Source organism: Brachyhypopomus gauderio, chromosome 18, assembly GCF_052324685.1.
Source record: "Brachyhypopomus gauderio isolate BG-103 chromosome 18, BGAUD_0.2, whole genome shotgun sequence".
Taxonomy (NCBI): Eukaryota; Metazoa; Chordata; class Actinopteri; order Gymnotiformes; family Hypopomidae; genus Brachyhypopomus; species Brachyhypopomus gauderio.
This window is the reverse complement of record NC_135228.1, coordinates 11,658,715-11,681,843: the sequence shown is the minus strand read 5'-3', so window position 1 is coordinate 11,681,843 and position 23,129 is coordinate 11,658,715. Positions and strand designations below refer to the sequence as shown.

At 47.1% G+C, this 23,129-nt stretch overlaps 1 protein-coding gene across 1 annotated transcript in view; it reads left to right on the top strand.

The window, feature by feature from the left end:
- ebf1b (EBF transcription factor 1b) overlaps positions 1–23,129 on the top strand; it is a 97,847-nt gene that overhangs the window by 68,821 nt on the left and 5,897 nt on the right. The window contains 6 exon segments of the mRNA XM_076979658.1: positions 3,558–3,688; positions 7,083–7,209; positions 14,597–14,685; positions 21,193–21,258; positions 21,419–21,596; positions 22,577–22,759. Of these exon segments, the coding sequence (XP_076835773.1) occupies positions 3,558–3,688; positions 7,083–7,209; positions 14,597–14,685; positions 21,193–21,258; positions 21,419–21,596; positions 22,577–22,759 (774 nt within the window).

Here is a 23,129-nt window from a genome sequence, read left to right as displayed (position 1 = left end):
ATAAGCAATAAGTTCCTGGGTCATTGTTGGACAAGGACCACTTGAACTTAAGCATGGCCCTCTGAGACACACACGTCCACGTGCGCACACTCCCATGCACACTACACACATACACACACACCAAGAAAGAGAAAAGAGACTCTCTGTAGTAGAGGAGTTCAAGTAGGATGAAAGAGAGGGACTGGCTTGGTTGAAGTTATTCCAGAATAAGAGTGTTCTACTGTCCCATAGTACCACACACAAGCTCCAGGGAATTAAGAATTGTTTGAGTGTGTGTGTGTGTGTGTGTGTGTGTGTGTGTGTGTGTGTGTGTGTGTGTGTGTTTATGCATATATATATACACACACACACACACACACACACACATGAATATACAGAATACATGTACGACTGCAGTGTGTTTGTGATCTAATTATATGCATTATACATAAGGTATCATTAATATAATTAATATCTAATTAAATTTTTTTTTTTACGATGGAGTAGTAATAGTCCAATTATTAAAATTGCTTTTATGTTAATGGTAATGAAAAACAGTTAATGGAATATAATTTTGAGAACTATGAAAATGATCGTCTGACTGCACAAGGGCATATTATATTAAGAGCAAAATGTGACATTCCAAAAATAGACATTTTGCAGTTACTGTTTTTAACTTATTTGTTTGCTATATATAACATGGGCTGCATTGGTATTTCACTATTGTAGGTTTTTTTTTTTCATTTCGCTAAAATGTTACATGTTTTTAAATATTTTTCATGTATGTTCATGTAGGCTTGTGTGCATGTGTCCTCTGTCCATCTAAGTATCTGTTTATGCATTTTTTCTTTCTGCGTCTTTGTTACATGTTTACGTGTTATATGTTGTGTGTGTGTGTGTGTGTGTGTGTGTGTGTGTGTGTGTGTGTGTGTGTGTGTGTGTTCTTGTGTGTATTATCATGGCTCCCAGTATGTCAGTGTGTTTAATTACCTGACTGTCTTCGTTGCCATGTTCACTTTCTACAAGCACGTGTGTCTGTGGGTTTTTATGGCTTGTGCATGTGTTGTTTGAACTCTGTGTGTGTGTGCGCATGTGTGCGTGTGTGTGTATGTGTGTGTGTGTGTGTGTGTGTGTGTGTGTGTGTGTCACTGGGAGCAGCATGACGAGCAGATGGCGCGGAGAGAGCCGCAGAAAGTTTAATCCTATCAGATGGATTCGTGCTTCTCCATCTGCTTAATCCAGCCACCAGCCCAGCCTGAGCCAAAGTGTCCACTTAGGCCAAGATTACGGCCCCAGATTGCACCTCCTCTTCCCCCCTTCCCTTCAGCGTCTCCGAACTGCGAACTACAGGGGGGGGGGAGGGGGCGTGGCCAGACGCCGCTGCGGGTGTCCCAACATCTGACGTGTAAATAAACTAGATTAACGTGTGTTTACAGGAATATGAGAAGCTGGTCTTTTCAGGAATCTAAAGCTACTTATGAATAGGTCTTGGGAGGGGCGGGAAGTGTGGGTTTGTTTGGCGTATTCAAAAATGAGAAACAAAAGAATGTAAATGCACACCACGGATCACAGCCCAGGACGAGATGAAACGCAGCCGCTGGTGAGATCTGTTCAAAGTAGATCCAAATGGAAGTAGATCAAAATGGAGTAGATCCAAATGGAAGTAGATCAAAATGGAGTAGATCCAAATGGAGTTGATCCAAATGGAGTAGATCCAAATGGAGTTGATCCAAATGGAAGTAGATCTGAAGTCCATCTGTATCATCTGTGCTAGCATAAGCAGATGCAAACCCCAGCTTCCTCCACAGTTTTAGACCTTCAACTCCCTTCCCTCAGAGAGATCCACACCCTGGGGAGGGGCCTGCCTAGAAGTAGCCACGCCCCAGGGAGGGGTCTGCTTAGAGGTAGCCCCGCCCCAGGGAGGGGACTGCTTAGGAGGTAGCCACGCCCCAGGGAGGGGATTCCTGAGGACCACCTCCATGATGCGTCTTAATAGCTTCTGTCCTGCTGTGCCCAGTCCTGTGAAGCGCTCCAGGTGTCGAACACATTTTCCGCCCGCTTCCAAGACCGAGAACATCCCGCAGTTGAGCCCCCCCGCCCCGTCTTTCCCCATAGTCCACGCTGGACCCCCCCCCCCCCCCCCCCCCATCTTTCCCCATAGCTCATTATGCTGATCTGCACTGTTCGGGAGCTAAGTGGAGGTAAACTACAGCAGGCTAAATTGCTTCCTCCACCCCCTGCTAGAGTGGGACGCTCACGCTCGGAGGGGAGCTGACAGCTCTAATAAGCGGGCTGACCTTTCTCCGCACGAATCCTGTATCCCCCCCCCCCCCCCCCCCCCCCCACACACACACACACACACACACACACACCCGCCCCACCCTGCACACTGTCCTCTCTGCCATACGAATGCAAGAAAGAGACCGGGGCAAGCAGGGCAGTGGACACGGACTAACCCCCCCCCCCCCCCCCAAACCACAGAACCACTTGTCACAAGCAACACAAGGCCTGAGGTCCCCTTACTCATAGGCTGAGAGTGGACCCTAGTGAACAAGCAGTTTTAGCTATGTGCCACAAGTGTGTGTATGTGTGTGTTACCAGAACAGAAATTATGGCTATGAGGATGTGTTTTACGAGCACGATAATAATAGCTCAGATGTCAAATTTCAATTACCAGCAGAAAAACAGGGTTTTTCGTCCTTGGGACATTGGGACAGCCTAGGACATGTCGTGTGCCCAAAAGCCTTAGCAAATAAGTGGACATAAATCACACGTCTTAATCATAAGCTAGAAATGTCCAAGTCCAATAAGGCCTTACACGGAGTTATGGCAGGATACGTTTTACTTATTTTCCTTCTGTGTGCCCCTCTGCTTCACCATAACACAGTACCTTCATTCATCTGTGATTGGTGCGTTCACGATCAGCCTATAATGAGAAGCCATTGCTGTCGCCGGGCAGCTTTAGGTACAAGTCCCAGGCGCCGTGTCTGATGGTCATTTTTGCCGTAAGCGATCTTCTGTGTTTTTGTATGCCTGATGTGCACCGCGAGGCGTGGGACTCCTAGTTAAATCCAGCTGTGTGAGTTTTCTCAGTGCCGCTTGTGTGTTTTTGGTTTCCTGCGTCGGCTCCGAAATGGGAGACGCGGAGGTGTCGAGTCATGCGACCTCCCGGGTGATCCCTCCCCCCCGCTCCCCTGCCCCCCTCCCTAAACCTCATGAAACAAACCACATTAGAACCTCACCTCTAACCCTGAGGCCTCACGGGAAAGGAAGGTTACCCCCCCCCACACACACACACACACACACACACACACAACTCCCAACGCACAAACACCGGTTCTCCTGGAAACAGAAGTGTTCCTTTTCTGTGTTGATAGGAGGTGTGGATTCCTTCACAGGTCTGACAGAGCAAGCCAGTTTTCTTTTTCATCATTGCATTCCTACATGTGGTAGAAAACAAAAGGAATTGGTCTCTTGAATGAGCAAGTCTATATCTGTATGTCTATATCTCATGCTCTCCCTCTCTCTCTCTCTCTCTCTCTCTCTCGTCACCATGGCCCCTCTCTACTGGATTGTAGCAGCACCTTGCATTAAAGCCATCAGCCCCAGCGAGGGCTGGACAACGGGAGGCGCCACGGTGATCATCATCGGCGATAACTTCTTCGACGGCCTGCAGGTCATCTTTGGCACCATGCTGGTGTGGAGCGAGGTGAGAACTCACGGAGAACTCGTGGAGTCCTTTTGAGCTGGCCCAGGCAGGAGCTGCTTAGGCAGCGGAGATCACACTATCCACAGACAGAAATCACACTAGCCGCAGACCGAGATTACACTAGCCGCAGACCGAGATTACACTAGCCGCAGACCGAGATTACAGACAGGGATTACACTAGCCGCAGACAGGGATTACAGACAGGGATTACACTAGCTGCAAATCGCCGCCACCATGTACAGGAGGTCTTGCTTCACTGTTGCCACACCAGCTGCTTCAGAAGTGACGCTAACCCCTACATCTGAATTTCATCACCAGGCTTCTAGCATTTGATTTGATCTCTATAAAAAAACAACATTTATAGCTTTACTAAATTCCTTATTTTAACAGTCATGGTCACTGACAGCAATAGTGTGTGAGACTGCAGGCCTGTCTTCCCATATTAAAAGCATTGTTTTGGGGACTTGTCCTTCTGGTCCTGTCAGAGCACATTTCATAAACACACCACAAATGAACATTTGCAGATACTCACAGGACAGGGGTGTTCATCTGTCCGCAGTGTGGAAGTTAGTTGTGTTTTTCTTACGAGCTTCGAAATGGGCAAGCAGGTGACAGAGGATCTTGGGGTGATGGGTAGGGACATGCAGATATGGTATATGCTCGGTCATTGTTGTACTCACGGCCGTACCATAAGAAATGGCTGAGAGGGGTTATAATGGGGAGGTACCACAGAAGAACGTTGAACTTATCCCAAGGTTGAACTTCAGTGCAGAGCATTAAGTTATGAAAAAACCAACACCGCATGTCAGCGCCGAAGCCTCATGGTCTCCAGAGAAGAGCTTGGTGTTGGGGAGCAGACCTACTTGGCATGCATGGCGTGCAGTCATGGACGAATTCCGAGCCACGGTGGAAGATCCTGGATTGAACATCTGAACCTGGATCTAAAACACAAGGGGTTGGGCTGACACGACATAATGCAAATCACAGTACAAAATCAAGAACAACTCGGAATAGGAGACGTTTATTTGAACTTGACTCGGTCAGGTTAGAGTGCTGAACCCAGTCCTCTTCAATTGCTGTGGTGTGATCTGAAGTGGGTTATTCAAACCTAGACATCCAAAAATATACATGAACTAAAATGTGTATATGGAAGAATGGGCCAAATTGACCTTCTAACCCCCTAGGCACGGCTGATCCATTTTTAGCCGAGACATTATTGCAGAAATCCAGGTAATTCCGAAGGGATCACAAACGTCTTCCTCCCAGCCGCTAGCATGACTACCATTTACAAAGAAAAAAAAATTGGGATATTACGATGAACTCACATGAATTCCTTTTTATCATTGCATTAATGAACCTAAATGACTGAAATCTCAGCCCACTTGGTTGAAAGCCCTAATACAGCGCAATGACAGATATTTCCTTTTACGCAGTGTGGGTACTAACATTTTAAGTAGTGCTATCTCGCCAAATAGTCTGTTAAATAAAAGCCATTGCATGCCATTAAAGATTATTTTAAAACCGCACTTCCTTCATCTGTTCCCGTCCACTGTCAAGTCGGGCCCATTTACCTGCAGTAGTGTACGTTTCTTTATGCAAGATGCTGGTGTTGTGCAGGTGATAAATTCATCCCACATGAGCCATTAGATATTGTAATACTATTAAAGGTGCCTTTCATTAGACCTGACATGTCTTTATGTGGGGGAGTGGGCTTCATATGTTGCACTGACTAAATGTTCACTAACGGACCCTTTAAAGGTTCCTAATCTGATATGTTCATGTGCAAATACTCACATGCCTGCCCACACACACACACACACACACACACACACACACACACACACACACACACACACACACAGCAAGTAAGCTGACCAAGTGCAAATACTCCATAGTGCTACAAAATGCTTCAGTCATAAACATTGTCTCAGATACAAACTTCACACTGTTGTCAGCCAGATCCTTTGATACGCTCGAGAATGTGCACAATTAAAAGGCAGAGGAATGATCACACATGCTAATGTGTAGGATGTCAGCACAGTGAAGCACTGTCTGTATGTGTGTTTGTGTGTGTGGGGGTGCATGTGTGAGTGTGTGTGTGTGTGTGTGTGTGTGTGTGTGTGTGTGTGTGTGCACATATGCTGGTTATGACAGCATACATCTGGGACACATTTAATGTGCCGAGCTGCCTCCTCCCCCTCTAGCTGTTCCTGTGGACGTTTTAACCTTTTGACCTTTCGCCCCTAACCCGTAGCCCCCAAACGAGGGGGCCCACCCAAAGCCTCCCGCTCCCCCTCAGCCGCTACACCCATCAGCTACAGATCTGATTACCACAGATATAGCGAAGAGTGAAAGTGAGTGACAGAGAGAGAGATGGAGAGAATTCCGCATATGGTCGATTCATCTCTCTTCATTTTTTTTTCTCAGCCACTTTCACTCAGCGCAACTCTTAAGAAGCCGATCACTGCTTACCGATGTAGGATGGATGTTTCATATTAATAACATTAACGAGAGTTCCTAATAATGTTTAAGGAATTCATTTACATAGATTTAATGGGTTTCTAATGTTTTGTTCTGAAGCCGTGTAGTGGCTGTTACATGCATTAGAGAGTTTTAGAAGGAGGATGTAGCCTGGATTAGCCCTGGGGGAATAGTTTCCTGGTGAGGGGTACAGCCACACTCCTCTTCACTTTTACCCTCTTTATTTATATATCTGCATTGTTTAAAGCCTGCGTGCACTGTCTCCCAGCTGAAGGTCAGATTTAGGGGGCTGTTAGAGGCGTGAGCCCTGTGTTCAGTGTTCGTTGATTGTGACCAGGACCGAGGGCTTTTACGGTTCACGGTCTATGTCTGTGGGTCGAAAGGTGTTTCTAATTTGAGTTTCTCTGGGGATCCTGGGAGGCAGAGCCCCCTTGTGCCCCTGCAGAGTGTGGGGTAGCGGACCAACTCAGCGCCAAACCCCTACACACACCCACACACACACACACACACACACACACACACACACACACGGCAGTCACACGTGTATTCTGGTTTTGGGGTGTACCAGCAGCCTTAGTTCTAGGCCAGCATTAGCATTCCTTGTCTATACTGTCTGAGCTACTTAAGCAACTGCTGGAATTATGCAGCACACAGAGACGCACTACCCACTAGCTTAACACTGAAGTGGGCACCTTGCAATACACAATTGCCCGTAAGCTGTGTTTATGGGTTCAAGCATAATTACAATGGCAATATTCCCAAAGCTGACGTTGCAGTTATTAAATTAATTAAAAGATCCTTTGATACAATCAAAATGAATGAAGCAAGAATGCCAAGAGGTGGAACAAAGACTGAATGAATCTTGAAAAGTTTCTTCTCTCTCTACCCCCCCCCCCCCCCCCCCCTCCCCCAGCTCATCACACCTCATGCCATCCGGGTGCAGACGCCTCCTCGCCATATTCCCGGGGTCGTGGAGGTCACGTTGTCCTACAAGTCCAAACAGTTCTGCAAAGGCACGCCGGGCAGGTTCATCTACACCGGTAAGCCACCCGCAATCTCCCACCCCACCCGCTCAACTGACCGAGACCGTAGCAACTTTGGGGCAGACGGATGCAGCGGACGCTCCAAGGCAGCAAAAAAAAAAAACTTTAAGGCAGAACCTCCGATGTCCCTGCACATAAACACGCACGGCTTGAGGGCTGTCCACTTCCTGCCGTGGAAGGCACTAATGTGGGACACATCACTCTCCTGAGACTCTACTTCCTGTGTACGGATAAGCTCTTGGCTGATGATGTCTAGAAAGAGCCAGAACTGCATTTGACAGTTTGCTGTGCTGGTCCAGGATCAGAATCATCTCTTTATCCAATACATATACCACAGTTACTAAGAACAAGGGAAACTAATGACAGTGGACATGTGTAGGCCCTCATACCCAGACTGACCTCAGACCAGTCCCAAATTAGGGCAACAAAGGAAATGGGGCGAGTAGGTCTGTACGTGTTTGTTATTAGTACGCTTTATGGCTTCCCATTTATGTCATCTGTAACAAATGATCTGCATTGTGTTTATATTATGTCTTCAATATAGCAATGAAAAAGGACAAGCAGCCGCCCACACGCAACCTCAGACACACACAGCCCCTCACACATAATCTCAGATACGCACACCTCCTCACATACACACACACACAAGCTTAGAGTTCAACAGGGGGGTATTGTTTCCTTAATTACTCTAGATAGGGAGATAGTAACGACCACTGCTTGTAAAAACTGTTACAACTCAGCTAGAAAAACAGTGCACACTTTACTGGCCTCCATCTTGAAGCCATTTGTAGGAGGGGAGAAGAGGTGGAAGAAACAAACTGTGAACCTTTCCAGACACAAACACACATGGACACAAAAACACAAAAACAAACGTCCGAGCACCTCGCCCCTTTCGGTGCACATGCGCACGCATTTCGCACATTCACACAAGCACGCTCACACACACACACACACACACACACACACACACACACGCACGCCCATATGTTAGGCTGTGTCTCACACCCAGTTCCTGCAGTTCATCGAGGGCATTCTTAAGGAGGGGACCAAATCCCAGAGCAATCTGAGCAGCCTCCTAATGAGTCGAACTGCATTTCCCTCTGTCTGTCTCTCTTTCACTCTGTCTCTCTCTCCCTCTCGCATAGTCTATACTAAATAGCTCCTTGTTTACTGAGGGGAAAAAGCATGACAAGTTCTTATTTCCATTTCATATAAAGTGAAAGAGACAGAAGAGACAGACAACGAGAGACGGAGTGTGGGGGGTTTAGTCTAGTCCCTTTACATGAGGCAGCCCTGCGCTCGCCTTCAAACCCAAACCCACCCACTAATGCCCACGTCCACAAGGTCGAAGGTCAACTCCCTGAGAGCTCATTAGCCAATCGGATCATTTTGCCGTTTGCCTGCAGATATTCATTTACTGGGGTGAACCTCAGACACCCAAATGAGCACTTGAAAGTCATTTAAAACCAGAAAAGGCTTTAACTTTTACCTAATGGTTTCTCTTTTAGATTATTATTTTTTGCCTTATCATGGTAAAAGCAGGTATATACAGGAGGGTTAATACAGGTGCATATAAACTTTCAAATGCAATTTTCATGGTCATTGAATGGCAGGGAATTATAAATATATCCAACAAATTTGTTTTTTGGGCGGGTGGGGGAACCACCTCGTGCTCTCTTTTTAGGGTCTTTTTTTGGGTACAGCCCCCTTTCAAAATTCTCCATTAACTTATACTGAGTATCCCAAGCTCCATGTCCTAAACTTTCGAGCCCGACGCTCTTTCGCTTCCTCCTCCGTGATCGCAGTCCTTTTTTCCGGAGGAAACTTCCAGCTCTGCCACCGGCACGGCAAAGTAGCATCTGGCCTGGGCATAACCGCTACCCGGCGGACAGCTGGCAGGGCTAATCAGCCTCCGTTAGCGGCGTGCGCTAGCAGCGAGTGGAACGCGCGAGCAGCTCTTCGGGCCTAATTAAATCAATACAGGCAGAGCCACGGACGCCTGCTGCCAGGCCCCAGCTAGGCGCTAATCAATGGCTACCTGGAAACTGCCAGTGCCCCGTCAAGATCTGTACCCTGCGAAATCAGTCAGGCAGGGAAAAGAATGTGAGTGGAATTATGGGAGATGGCGTCAGGTGAGATCAAGCAGGTGAGGCAGCCAGTCTTACGTGACACACTGTTTGATGGGCTAGGTAGGAGGACAGATTTTTTTTTATTAGTAAAAGAAGTTAGGTTAAATATTTATTTTATTTTGAAGCTTACATAATTTAATTGCATGTGGCCACTGGAACTGTTGCTTTCTATCTTTTTTTTTGTCTGTTTTTTTTTCTTTCTCTCCCCGTCTCCCTCACTCCCTGTCTCTCAATGTCTGTGTGGGTCTTACCTTAGTTGCAAAGAGAACACTGTACCTAATACATCTCCTGTAATTGACAGTGCAGGTGCCCCGTCACCCGGGAGACTAAATGTCAGTGGTGGGGAGGGTGGTGGTGGTGATGGTGGTGGTGGTGGTGGTGGTTGGGGGGGGGGATCATAAAGAGGAAGTGTGAAGAAACGATGAATAGATCAGCACCTACGAAGACAAGCCTTCACCGTGTCTCAACCACAGCGAGGACCGACAACCGTGTGCCATCATGTGATATAATGAGGAAATATGATGTCCGCGCAAAGACGACTCACCGGAGAAGTTGACTGTTTTATTTCTTAGCATTTCGTACATGGGGGCGTTTTGCTTCAGCTCCTGGTGCTCCGTGTTGGCAGTGCTCAGAGCTGAGTCGGTGATGGGCTAATCTGTTTACGTTACACGTGTCTGGTTTTGCAGGGGTCTTGCAAGTTCTATCACTGTCTTTTGTACACACACACACACACACACACACACACACACACACACACACACACACAGTGTTGTATACAACAGACATTGACAGAAAAGCTATTAGCAGACGAATAACCTAAAATGTCGCATAGCGTCACGTTCAGTGCAGACATAACAATACCGAGCTCTCTGTCCTGCCACTCGAGCCCCAGCTGACGGGTCCCTGCAGCAGAACACAGCACATTCTGGCTGTATTAGAAAGAGTTTGTGGGGGGGGCTATAAGAATAGGACCGTTCTCGTTCTCTATTGATCTTAAAGTGGAGTGGCTTGGGAAAAAAATAACTCATCTATAATAAGGAGGGACGAATGAAGCAATAATTCAGAGGTATCGAGCGCCACGCCGGCGGGGGGATCGATCCCCCGAGCCCTCGCCTTGACATCGCACCTAGACACAGGGCTGGTGGAGGACCTTGCCGGAAAAGCATGAAGGAGGGGCGTCGCTGTGGAACACGCGTCCTTACTTTATTGTATGTGTGTACACCCATTCGTGTGTGTGTGTGTGTGTGTGTGTGTGTGTGTGTGTGTAACATTATGAAGGCCGTCTGAACTAAATTACAAGGGTCTGTTCAACTGATCTGACCACTAGGAGAAGAAATGTGTGGGACTCTTATGGCCGAGTGTAGGTGTAGTAGTTGTCCACGCGCCCTGCTGGAAGACATGAATCAGTTTTTAAATCACGTACCACTGAAACACTTCTTGGCTTTTTGGTGTTGAGTTAGTGGATAATATCATGATGCTGCACATTGTGCTCTAATACGATGGACATGCGTCTGTGCTTGCGTCTGAGGTAATTACGTGATAAGCGTATATGGGTGTGAGTTAAGCTTGGCGGAGCGAGCCTTTTGCCCCTTCATTCTCCTGTTTCCACTCCTCCCCCCATCCTCCTCCTGCCCCTCCTCCCCCTCCTCATCCTCTGTCCCCTTTCCTCAGTGCCCACCATCCTCCCCTCTGGGTCATTATTGTGAAATATGATGAGGCCTGCATCTGCCCTCATGAAATTTCAATGAGCATTGATCTGTGTGATTGCAAGAGATCTCTCACAATGTGGTCAGACACAGAGAGAGAGCGAGAGAGAGAGAGAGAGAGAGAGAGAGAAGACACTGCAGCCTATTTGCTCATTAATTTATTGCTGAAGTAATTCCAGTCATATCAATTTGACATTTTCCTAGACACCGACCGATAGTGTCTTGCTGGTAATTTAAGTAATTTTATTCCACTGGAACTATCCGTTATTGCTTTGTTCTTTTTGTAAAACCTTAAGAAACTTGTAAAGACTGTGTATCTAGTGTATCTAATGTCATTTTCAACCACTTCTTAAAAATGTGGTTTTTCTCTTCCAAAAAGAAATTTCCTCTCATTTCCTCTCATAGCAATTACTGCTGTAGTTACGGCAACGAAGGTCAACTAGAGAAGATAGAAGTTACTGACATTTTTCAGTACTGGTCTTTAGTGTCTGTGCTCAGACACTGAAAATTCAGGGGTTTCAACTCATGGTTGTGAAGCACACACTCTGCTGAGGTAAGTTCAATTTCAGCTCAGACAGTTATGAAGATAACTATCAATTCATGAGGTTTGCTCAGTTCCCCTTCTTAGAAATACCTGCTGAGAAAAGTATAAACCAATCTGTACCGAACTGAAAGCTAGCAATTTCTTCAGTTATTAGGGGGAAGATGAGGGCAAAGTTGCTGCCTCAAAACAACATCATGATATTTTTAATGGTTTAATGGTTTTAATGGATAACCTGTTGCTTCGTCTCCAGACTGAATTCTGTTTCGGAGCGTTTATGCACTGAAGCTCAAACGTGAATGATAAACCAACATCCCTGGACGAACCCGAGCCATGAACGTGTGCACCAAACAAGATGTTGTGTGGCTAAAGTTGTAAAATGCGCTGTGGTTAGCGCTTGTTTGACATGCAGCAAATATTCTACCCAGCTACGGTGCAAATTTAGGCCAACAACAGTCCCACTTCCCCATTTTAGACAAAGGTATTTTTTATAAGAAGAATATAGGCCTATTTACAGAGCTGATTGGTGTTTGTGTCATTTTGTTTCAGATTATCCTTTCAAGGGATTAATACAGTGACCTTCAGTTAATCTCCTTGAGAAACCCAGTTGTACTGACACTGTAAAATAATTACTGTGTGTCAAGGAGTTTGTGTGACTTGAGGTTGATGTCCTGGAGCAGATTTAGGCCATATGAAAATTGATTTATTGATTATCTAAGATCATACTATGGGCTCTGTAATTGTTCTGAAGCCTGTTGTCCCCTGTACCTCTGTTGAAGGATTTGAAGGCATCTGACACTATTTGAAGATATAAATGAAGCCTCAGATTTTGTATACAGTACTCTTATCGCTGACCTGCCCTTTGACCTCCAGGTTTAGAGAAAAAGTCACTGGGCTTGCTTGTGACCTATTCCTTAAGTGTGTGTGGTTGTGTGTGTGTGTGTGTGTGTGTGTGTGAGAGAGAGAGAGAGAGAGAGAGAGAGAGGGAAAATGACAGTGTGTGTGTGTTGAAAGCAGAGTGAAGCTGTTTCCCTTTCAGAAGGGTTAGGTCCATTCTGTAAAGCGTGATGTCTTCTTTTCACTGTGCTGAGATTGTTTTGCTCTTCTGCTTGGTCGTGCTCTGTAAATGTGGTCAAATATAGATTTCTAATAATCTCTGTTTTAACTTGTAGTAGGTGTTTTTTTTAATTATATATGATGGAAGACCAGTCTCCAGAATGTATTATTAGTTTCTCTCTCTCATTCTCTCTCTCTCTCTGTATCTCTCTCTCTCTCCTGACCTTCAGGTCTCTCAGTAAGTGAATGTTTTCCTCGGGCTGTGTGAGACAATTGGGTGCAATGTAGAAATCAATGTCAATAAGAACAGTGCAAACTGCTTCCGACATCCACAAGATATGGGATTGTGCTTCACAGGGAGCTAGCCTTTACTGGAATATTAATACACACAAACATGACAACAGCCATCACCTGACGTATCAAAGGCATTTAGCATTTGAATTGCCATAAGACACGTCATCCACAGATGCAAAAATATAACATTTAGAGCCACCATATTTAACCACCAACATCAACTTCTCAAATTTCTTATTCTTTGTATAGAATCACTTACTAGTATCATTAGTACATATCCCGACGTGTCTGAGCTCTGACCATCTGCTCTAACTGACAGGAAAGAACCCCGCTCTACTCTTTTTTCTGACCCTTCAACACCCAACACTCACACCATCCAAACCACTTTTTCGTTTTCTCTTCCTCTTTTCTCTCCATCTTCATGTTCCATGATTGGCAAACGTGGAGGCAGAGCACTTTATTTGAAGCCTCATGTATTGTGTGTGTGTGTGTGTGTGTGTGTGTGTGTGTGTGTGTGTGTGTGTGTGTGTGTGTGTGTGTGTGTGTGTTTTAACAGGTCTTGCTTTTTCAATTCTAAACGGTTTTGGTATTGGGAGCAGGTGATGGGGACAGTACAGCACTACATTACAGTATAATGACTGTCAAGGCTGAATTACACAGCCTGTTTCTGGGTCAGCCTTAACATTGGACCACATCATGATTTCAAGCCAAAGAAGGGCAAAGATTGATCTTATTTGGGGTACACACATCTAGGCCTTTCATAGCTGTGTGAATATCCATCATCTATTAAAGTACTGTTACCTCCTTGATCAACTCCAGTCAGGAACATCTACAACTGGCCACTGAGTTTGTAGTACCATCATGAAAAACCTTTTTGAACGACGGCACCGCAGGACTCCAGATTCCCCCTAACGCATACATTACCCATAATCCCTATAAACGCCTACTCAGTTCTAGAATGTTCCTCATGATTTTTAGGGGCTCCTTCCAAAAGTAGAATAGCGTTCTCACTCACACTTTTCTCTGCATCTGTAGTTCGGCCTCAAACTTATGGAAGCTTTTAAATACAAAGTACTGCCATGAGTCTGCCATGATTCCCTGTCCTTCTGTTTCTTTTCTATTATTAAAACAACTTTGAGCATTCACCTTCTTATGGCTGATGGATGCACTTGTATGTTTCTGACAAGATAAAGACTTCACGCCCAGTAATTGCCACACAAAATGCTACACATAAACACGCCTTAAAGTCCCAAGATTGCCATACTGTTTGTGGCTTTTACACAGTCCAATAAATATGGGCAATCTCGGGAATATACAATGGATCCATTTGAACAATTGTGCATTTTAACGTCACTTTCTACTGCATTAACAAGGGCTTTAACGTTGATTTTTGATGTATTATTTTTCTACCAGACCAGAAGAAGCATTTTGTTGTGTTAAAAGCATATGATTGGTTGATCTGTTCTGATAATGTTGGCAGGTCTGATAATCTTGGTCTGATTAGCATCCAGCTTTTCCCATGATTCACAAATGCTTTTGGAATTAGTATATCATTGCAGACAGCATTCATAATTGGTTTGAAGAGTGAACCTATAATCAGTTGTAACGTTAGGCACAGTTATACATTGTTGTAACGTTTATCTCTTTCCACGTTTCAGCCCTGAATGAGCCCACCATCGACTACGGTTTCCAGCGGTTACAGAAGGTCATCCCGAGGCACCCCGGAGACCCTGAGCGCTTGCCGAAGGTAGCACCATCTTCTTCACCCTCACGTTATGCACAGAGTTTCCCACGCCATCAGGGCGGCCTGACGCTGTTCCGAAGACTGAAGCAGTCAAAAGGAGGCAACATTGTTTCTGACGCAGAATCTCAACAGCCGTCTGTCAGATCCTCGATCATTAGGATCGTGTTAATCGAGAACCAAGACGCTAGCAGGTTTCCTGGGAGGCCTTGCTGGGTGGGCCGAGGTCGTGACCTCTCGCTCGCATATTGTACAGCTGCACGTGATTCGTGCTGTTCTCTGGCCGCCTCTCGTGTCTGTTAAATGCTTCCAGATCGTCTTGATTTAACGGGTGGATCTGACATCAAAGCGATGATTGGCACTTGTGAAGGCCTGAGCCGCCTGGCTGCGAGGCCTTCGGTTGCTATGGGCTCGGCAATGACACCCATGTGGCAGCGATTCGCGTGCTCGGATCATCGCTAGCGAACGTTGCTGATGTGCACGGAGAGTTGCATCATGGGGGGCGGCCCAGCGTGGTGTTGGAGCAGCGCGGACGCCATGCCGATACTGTGGTGGTGGGGAAGCGTGCGTCTGTTGAGATCGCACATGAAGTGTAGCTGCTCGATGCTTTCGGTGATAGATGCCTCCCTCTTTAGTTTTGTGTGTGTGCTGTGTGTGTGTGTGTGTGTGTGTGTGTGTGTGTGTGTGTGTGTGTGTGTGTGTGTGTGTGTGTGTGTGTGTGTGTGTGTGTGTGTGTGTGTGTAGCAGGTGTACAGTACATTACGATTTTTGGTTGGGTCTCCTGGTGACTGAAATTCATGTATTCACACACACACACACACACACACACACACACACACACACACACACACACACACACACACACACACATACACACAACCCTGACCCTCATCTTGCACTGTTGCAGTCAGTAAAGGTCTGGAGTCTTTGCACTGCTTAATGAACAGCTCCTTGCTGTGAAGGCTCCTTGCTTCATCTCGTATAAACCTCCGTCACACACACACTTACGTGCACACACACACTTCCAATCATGGCCACACACCCACACACAGCCCTAACTGAGCCAGGTCATTCATCGCAATTAGGTGCAACAGGGCTCACTGTCGCGTCCAGTGAGGATGTATAGATTTTCCTCTCATCGCTTCTTCCAAACAAGCGAAGCTATCCTCAGCTGTAGTGTGCTTATTTACTTAACTCATTTGTGTGTGTGTGTGTGTGTGTGTGTGTGTGTGTGTGTGTGTGTGTGTGTGAACGCTTCAGTCATAAGTGATGTCATTTGGCGTGACCTGCTGTTGTGGTGAAGTGATTGAGTGTTCTCTAATATGTCAGTGTTGAGCAGGCCAGTTGGGGCGTTTCTCAGAGCTTGTGACGTGGTCTGCCCACTGCCACTGCTCAGCAAACCAGTATCACACCAGGACAACAGGACCAGTAACATTTCTGTCATCAGGATGCATGAAGATAAAATGAGCAAATTACGCACATAACCGATTTGTTCGCAGGAGGGTTGCCAGGTTTGTCCTGGAATCCCCCTTTTGTTCTTTGCGCGTTCTTTTCTCTTTTTTTTCATTTGTTTTTCTCCCAGTCTGACAAGTATGAATTTGTACATTCCCACGAGACGAAAGAACATTAAAATCTCCCTGTGAAGTGTGTTCTGGTTGAGCGGAACCAGGTGCCAACTCAATTGTACCGTACATGCTGACGTTGGGCTTTGTGTGGGTGGGTCAGCCCCTGGGCCGCTGTCAAAACATGGGATGGATTTCTGCGGAGATCAGGCTTCAAACGAATGCACGCTTAGCCAACTCTTTCACTTCAGAAATCAACTGCCGGTCAGAGACAGCATGGCAGACTGCAGGGGTACATGGAGTGTCTGAATCAATATTTGTGAAGAATTCTCAAGCAGAAAAAAAAGAAATAAAGAAGCATTATGGGATGATTAAAAGTTAGTCAGCGTTCTTTAACAAGGTCTAGATGCTTTATGTAAGAAGGCCTGAGAGAGATTGTATGTATGCGTGCATGTGAGGGTGTGTATACGTGTGTGTGTGTGTGTGTGTGTGTGTGTGTGTGTGTGTGTGTGTGTGTGTGTGTGTGTGTGTGTGTGTGTGTGTGTGTGTGTGTGTGTGTGTGTGTGTGTGTGTGTGTGTGTGTGTGTGTGGGTGGGTGGGTGGGTGACTGTGTGTGTGTTTACGAGTGCATGGCCACCAGGAGGTGATCCATCATGGTGAAGTCAGCTTGTGCCTCCCAGCAGGTCAGCCGATCGAAGTCTTCGCCGCCCGGACTTTATTATTGCTCCACCACTAGTAATTGAGTCACAGCAGAGCAAGCGTGTGTGTGTGTGTGTGTGTGTGTGTGTGTGTGTGTGTGTGTGTGTGTGTGTGTGTGTGTGTGTGTGTGTGTGTGTGTGTGTGTGAGTGGAGGGAGCAGAGGAAGAGAAATCGTTACAGCACCTCTGACATTCAGAACAGCACTGAGCTCAATGAAGAGGTCAGAAATACAGAGAGGATATGTTATGTTCTCTCTCTATCTCTCTCTCTCTATTTCTATCTCTCTTTCTTGTTTCTTGGATAATGGCCAGGCTGGCATCAACAGCCTCTCCCTTTCTCTCTCTCTTGCGTGCGCACACACACACACACACACACACACACACACACACACACACACACACACACATACTGCATGCTGTTCCTCTCTGCCCCATCGATTTTCTCCTCTTTATTGAGGTAATAACAGTTTGTTGACGGGGCTTGCTTTTCAACTGCAAGCCTCAATCATGCCACTCCTGACTTAGAGACAGTTGAGGAGAGAGACACCCAGACACACACACACACACACACACACACACACACACACACACACACACACACACACACAGAGCCCTAGACTGTATATTATACAATTTATATTTGAGCAGATTAAAGCTAATGTGAGGAATGCTAACCATCTCCATAAGCTAATGGAAATAACTGTTTTAAATTGATTCCCCATTTGCAGTTTACCCACTGAGATGCAGATATAATTGCAATTCCACAACTGCTGGTGTCTTTTCCACCGTTCTTTCACCACGCACACGTACGACTGTCAAACACGACAGATATCAACTTTAAGCCCAATTAGAAAAAAATGTACCAGAAAAAACACAGAACAAAACCACACACACACATCGCATGAGCCCCCCGCCCTCGGACACGTGTTGGCGAGTGGACGTGTCCACTGGGGAGACACGGGGTAGGAGACCAGGCAGTCCAAGGGGGACAGACGGTGTAGCGGCCCGTGTGAGTGGATTAGAGGTGGGGGACAGACGTTCCAGTGGGTTGCTGGGTACTTGGGCCACAACCGTGGGGGACTGCACAACTACGGCAAGCTGGGCAGTTTTGGGGCTTTTACTGGTGAATTTGTAGTGCTGCTCTTTGTGTATCATTTTGTGTGTGTGGATGTTTGTGTGCGTTTCTCTGTTTGTGTATGTAGGGTTGCATGTGTGTCTGTGGTGTGTGTGTGTGTGTGTGTGTGGATGTCTGTGTGCGTATCGGTGTTTGTGTTTGTAGGGTTGCGTGTGTGTCTCTGTGGTGTGTGTTTGTATTTGTTAAAACACCATTTCCAGATGAAACAAAAAAATTAGGTCTTCCATCTACCTGATTCTGCTGAATTTATTCTGCTGACTAGCCACGCAAATGCCATCAAATGCAATTAAACACAAGCGACCAACAGGAAGCCAGATTCAATGTGCCGTTCCTGGTAGCATCATCCCCTTCCAATAAATGCCTCGTCACCATCTTATGATGTCATGCTCCTAACTGGCAGTGCAAGATGATGTCATTCTACTCCAGTTTGTTTATGCTGCTCTAATCAATAGGGCTGCAGTACGAGTTAAGGTGACCAATAGGAAACGAGTTCACAGCGGACAGAAAGTGTCCATCCATATATGGTGACCCATGCATAGCCACTGATAAACTGCTAACACATGATGTGAGGAGCAGCATTTCAACCTCATTTATATATTCTGAGATTTGATTCTTTAATTGATGAACAAACTAGGTCAAAACGTTTAATATAGTGCCACACAGTTGATGAGCTGTACACATTTAAATGAGTGCAAGCTCATTTTTTAAGGGAATAAATGTGACATATGGAGTGGAAACATGAATTAATAGGAAAGTTATTACAAAAGGACATCGTTAACAGTTGTTTTAAAAGTGACTTCCACCCAAAGCTACTTCTTGAAATGCCCATCAAGTCTCCCGCGTCTCATCCAGCAAATGTCTGCCAGGAAGCCGCCACGCGGCCTCGTTTGTTACACCGCACCACTAATGAAGCGCTCAGACATCGATAACCCCACCGGTGCCTCTGACGTGCCGCTCTTCCCTACGTCCCCACCGGAGGGCGACAGTGAGCATTCCCCGTCCCGTTCCTCCGCCCAGCGCTACTGCCCGTCACAGTCTGGAGCCTCAGAATTCTCCCAGCGGCCTGCTGTGCTCGTGAAGGCTGGAGCGTGTGACAGTGGGTTTGGAAGAGGCCGGGCCAGCACCTCGTCATCCGCGGTTACTTTGATGTAGCGCCTGGGCTGTGTGTCAGAGAGGCTCCGTGGCCCCGCAGAGCACACCGGGCCCTTTGAGCGTTAACCACTGGCCTCCAAGTGCAGGAGCCCCGTGCTAAAAGGCAGCACTTGATTCCTAAAAGAGTCTGAAATTTCAGTCTGAATTTGATTTGAAACAGAATTCGGGTTGAACTTGAATTCATACACTGCTTCTAAGTCCTGTTGATTAACTGGTTGAAGCAGAATGCAGCCATGATCTCTGCCCAATGGTGTTATGAGGTATACCACCACTTTCAATTATTCAACCACTTACACCACTATTCTGAGCAATGGTTAAATGATGATGATGATGATGATAATGATGATGATGATGACAATACTGATTCCTGGATGTCACTGGCAGCTATAGGTATTTTCCAGATAAGTCCTGACATCCTCACTTTTACTGTATACGCTCCCTTGCTGGAGCTCACACACACCCCTCACACACGGCTCACACACACCCCTGCCCACCCACACACACTGATGTCACCATTCGTTCTCCAGTGAAATCACCCCTTTTCCCATCTTCTAACGGTTCACTCTGTTATAGTGCTAAAAATGTGGGTTTCCAGGCAACAGCTTGGGCTCCTCATCTCTACTCACTTAGTCCATAGACCAACCCCCAACCCTTATGTGCTCCTCAAACTCCCATAAACCAATGGGATTCTACCAAGGACGCAACAGAGAAAGGATCATCTCTTCACATCTGCCGGACATCCCCACCCCCACCCAGAACAACTACCCCCCCGCAGCTTCCTCCAGGGATCTGTGCTGTCCTGTATCTCCTGACCACGCCCCCTCTCTCGCCGGGCTATGGCCAGGCCCACCTCCCGCGTCAGCGCCCCGGTGGACAGTATCACTCCAGGGGCCCCCCGCATTGGTAATGAGAGGTTAACTCAGTGGCAGTGTGGCTGTAATTGAGTGAATTTAGCACCTTGGACAGCGCACTAAAATCCTTTATTGCTTGCCTGACCTCCCTTGTCTTGTTCGCCAGTGTGTGCGTGTGTGCATGCATGTGCGTGTGTGTGTGTGTGTGTGTGTGTGTGTGTTCAGCCTAGTGCTGGGTGAGAGGCAGTATGTTTTGACACTGCCCACATTTGTTCGGAGTCAAGGTTAGCATGCAGTAGGGAAACAAAGCAATTCTCCCCTTGTTCAGTATGTGAGGGAATGACCCGCCACCGGAACCTCCTACAACACACACACACACACGCGACATACACACACACACACACACACACACACACACACACACACACACACACACGTGTACAACAGGGACTGTAAGAAAAAGAAATTATCCGTTTTCATGTAACTGGCAGCGAAAACAGCTAATATGGCATTGAACAGCAATTCTCCTTCCCCACAGAGAGCAAACAAAATAACATTTTGTGATGGTTAAAGCTTTCATGTGATCTGCTCTGCCCCAAACTCTCACTGATGTGAAGTTATGCAGTATGGTACAGATACATGACACCCTGTGCTGGCTCCGTACAGCCAGTCCCATTAGTGAGACGGTTTCTCTAATAATCCCGCTAACGGTGTCCAGACGACGCTCTGCAGCGCTTTGCGGCTCTGGAATCGCTGCTCGCCAGTCTCCACTGTGATTGGCTCTCGCCAGAGCGGTTCTGCTGTGTGTTCTAGGGTTCTTCCGCCAGGTTCCCCCTTGCCCCGCGGTACAACTCCACGACCCTTTCTGTGGAGCACAAATCGCACCATCTCCTCTCCAAACCCGACCAACCACCTTCTGTGAAGTTACGCGCCTTCGCGATTTGACCTGTGGCGGTGGCTGATGGGCGGGGCTAATTGTGAATGCCCTTTCCTACATCGCTGCACTACTGTAAATGTGTGAAGGACAAACTGGGTGATGGAGGAACGTGGGGAGAAAAGTGCCAAATCTCTCAGTCTCTCTATTATTTCTCCTCTGTGTTGGATGGCGATTGTAGGAGGTGATTTTGAAGAGAGCAGCGGATCTGGTGGAAGCGTTGTATGGAATGCCTCATAACAACCAGGTGAGGGGTTGAGTCTTCACGTTCTTAGCAGCCGACCACAAACACACAGCTGATTAATTAAGTGCTGAAAAGGTGCAGATTTGCATCTACAGACTGGGTGGAGTCAACCCAGACTGGGTGGAGTCAACCCAGACTGACGGAGGCGGGGTTTCGTCCACAGGAGATCATACTGAAGCGGGCGGCCGACATCGCCGAGGCGCTCTACAACGTCCCCCGCAACCCCAACCAACTGACGGGATTGGCCAACAGCTCCGTCCACGCCGGCATGATGGGCGTCAACTCCTTCACCGGACAGCTCGCCGTCAACGTGTCCGAGACTTCGCAAGGAGGGAATCAGGGTAAGGGTCGCGCGCGCGTGTCCGCTCAGCCAGAGCCCTGACCCTTAATATGGGAGGGAAGCAGGGCGATAAATTGTGTGTGTAATTAATGGTCATTTTGTGGGTGATTTATGAAGCATACGTGTGCTAAATGTGGGTCGTTGGCTCTCGTGGAGAGCTACAGAAATGTAAACGGAACTGAATTTTGAGACTACAGAATTAGAAGTGTGTTTAGGAGTTAAAGGGCCTCAGGGGTGAAAATAAACGGCATACATGACCCTAACCCTAACCCTAGCTCTTGGTACTATCAACCGTATTACCAACATGTAATTCCAGGGAAATGTGTGTATTAGCCTAGTAGTAGAGCAAAGGAAAAATTAGCAGATGATAAAACCACAGAGGTCGTGCCAGATAAACCATGTGTATCGTCTGAATTTTGGCCTCTTGTCTTGGCACATGCAGACCTTTAGTAAATCAGGGCCTGGGTGCCTTATCAGATGAAGCAACACCCTCCCTCACGCAAGTGTTTGGGCAAGAGGGCGGAGGATTTGCAGGGCAAAGGTCGTCAGAGTCGTGATCCTGGGGCAGCGGGGCAGATCTGTGAACACGGAAGCCCTGCCTCTTCTTCAGCGCTGCATTTATTTACTGCCCTCCGACCTGCAGGGCTATTGGCTGCGGAAGCCACGCACGTTCTAGCGGTGGACGCGTGGCTCGCGTTCAGGTTCAGGGAGAGCGCTTGGGTTTGAGGATTAACGACAGTCGGACAGACGGCGGGCTGATGAAAGCTCTGCGGGCTGGCAGAACCCAACAGTGCTCGGAAATGACGGCTAGCGTTCGTATTTTAGAAAATGACCCCTTTCTTAAGAACTTGACCTTAGTGACATAACCTGTTGAAAGGACTAAGAAATGATTTAATAATGTTTTAGACATCTAAAGAAGTTGGTCAAACGCTCTCTGTCTGTCTGTCTGTCTGTCACTCTTGTCTCCACCCGCTCCACCAGGCTTCAGTCGGAACACAAGCAGCGTGTCCCCTCACAACTACGTGCCCAGCTCCACCCCCCAGCAGAGCAGCTACAGCACGGTGGCCACCAGCATGAACGGCTACGGCAACGCCACCGCCATGAGCAACCTGAGCGCCTCGCCCAGCTTCCTCAACGGCTCCGCCGCCAACTCGCCCTACGCTAGTGAGTCCCGCCCCCTACCCCGCCCCCTCCGAGGCACCGCCCATGGGGTGGGAGTCGTGTGCACTCTGGAGTCGCTCTTTAGAGAAGAAAGGAAGCCCAGAACACGCACCTCACTTTTCTCCTCTGTTCTCCACCCTCATGCCCGCTGTTATCGCTTTTTCAAAGTCTTAATTGGTTCCCTGTTTTAATTAACAGAAGAAAGGAAGAGCAAAGAAGTAGAGGGGAGACAAACGGAGAAGAGAGAGAGAGAGAGAGAGAGAGAGAGAGAGAGAGAGAGAGAGAGAGAGAGATTGTTGGTCTAACACTTGCATGTTTGTTTGACTTAATTATGACTGGTGAAGTGTGGGGTGTGTGAGGTTTGAAGCTTCGT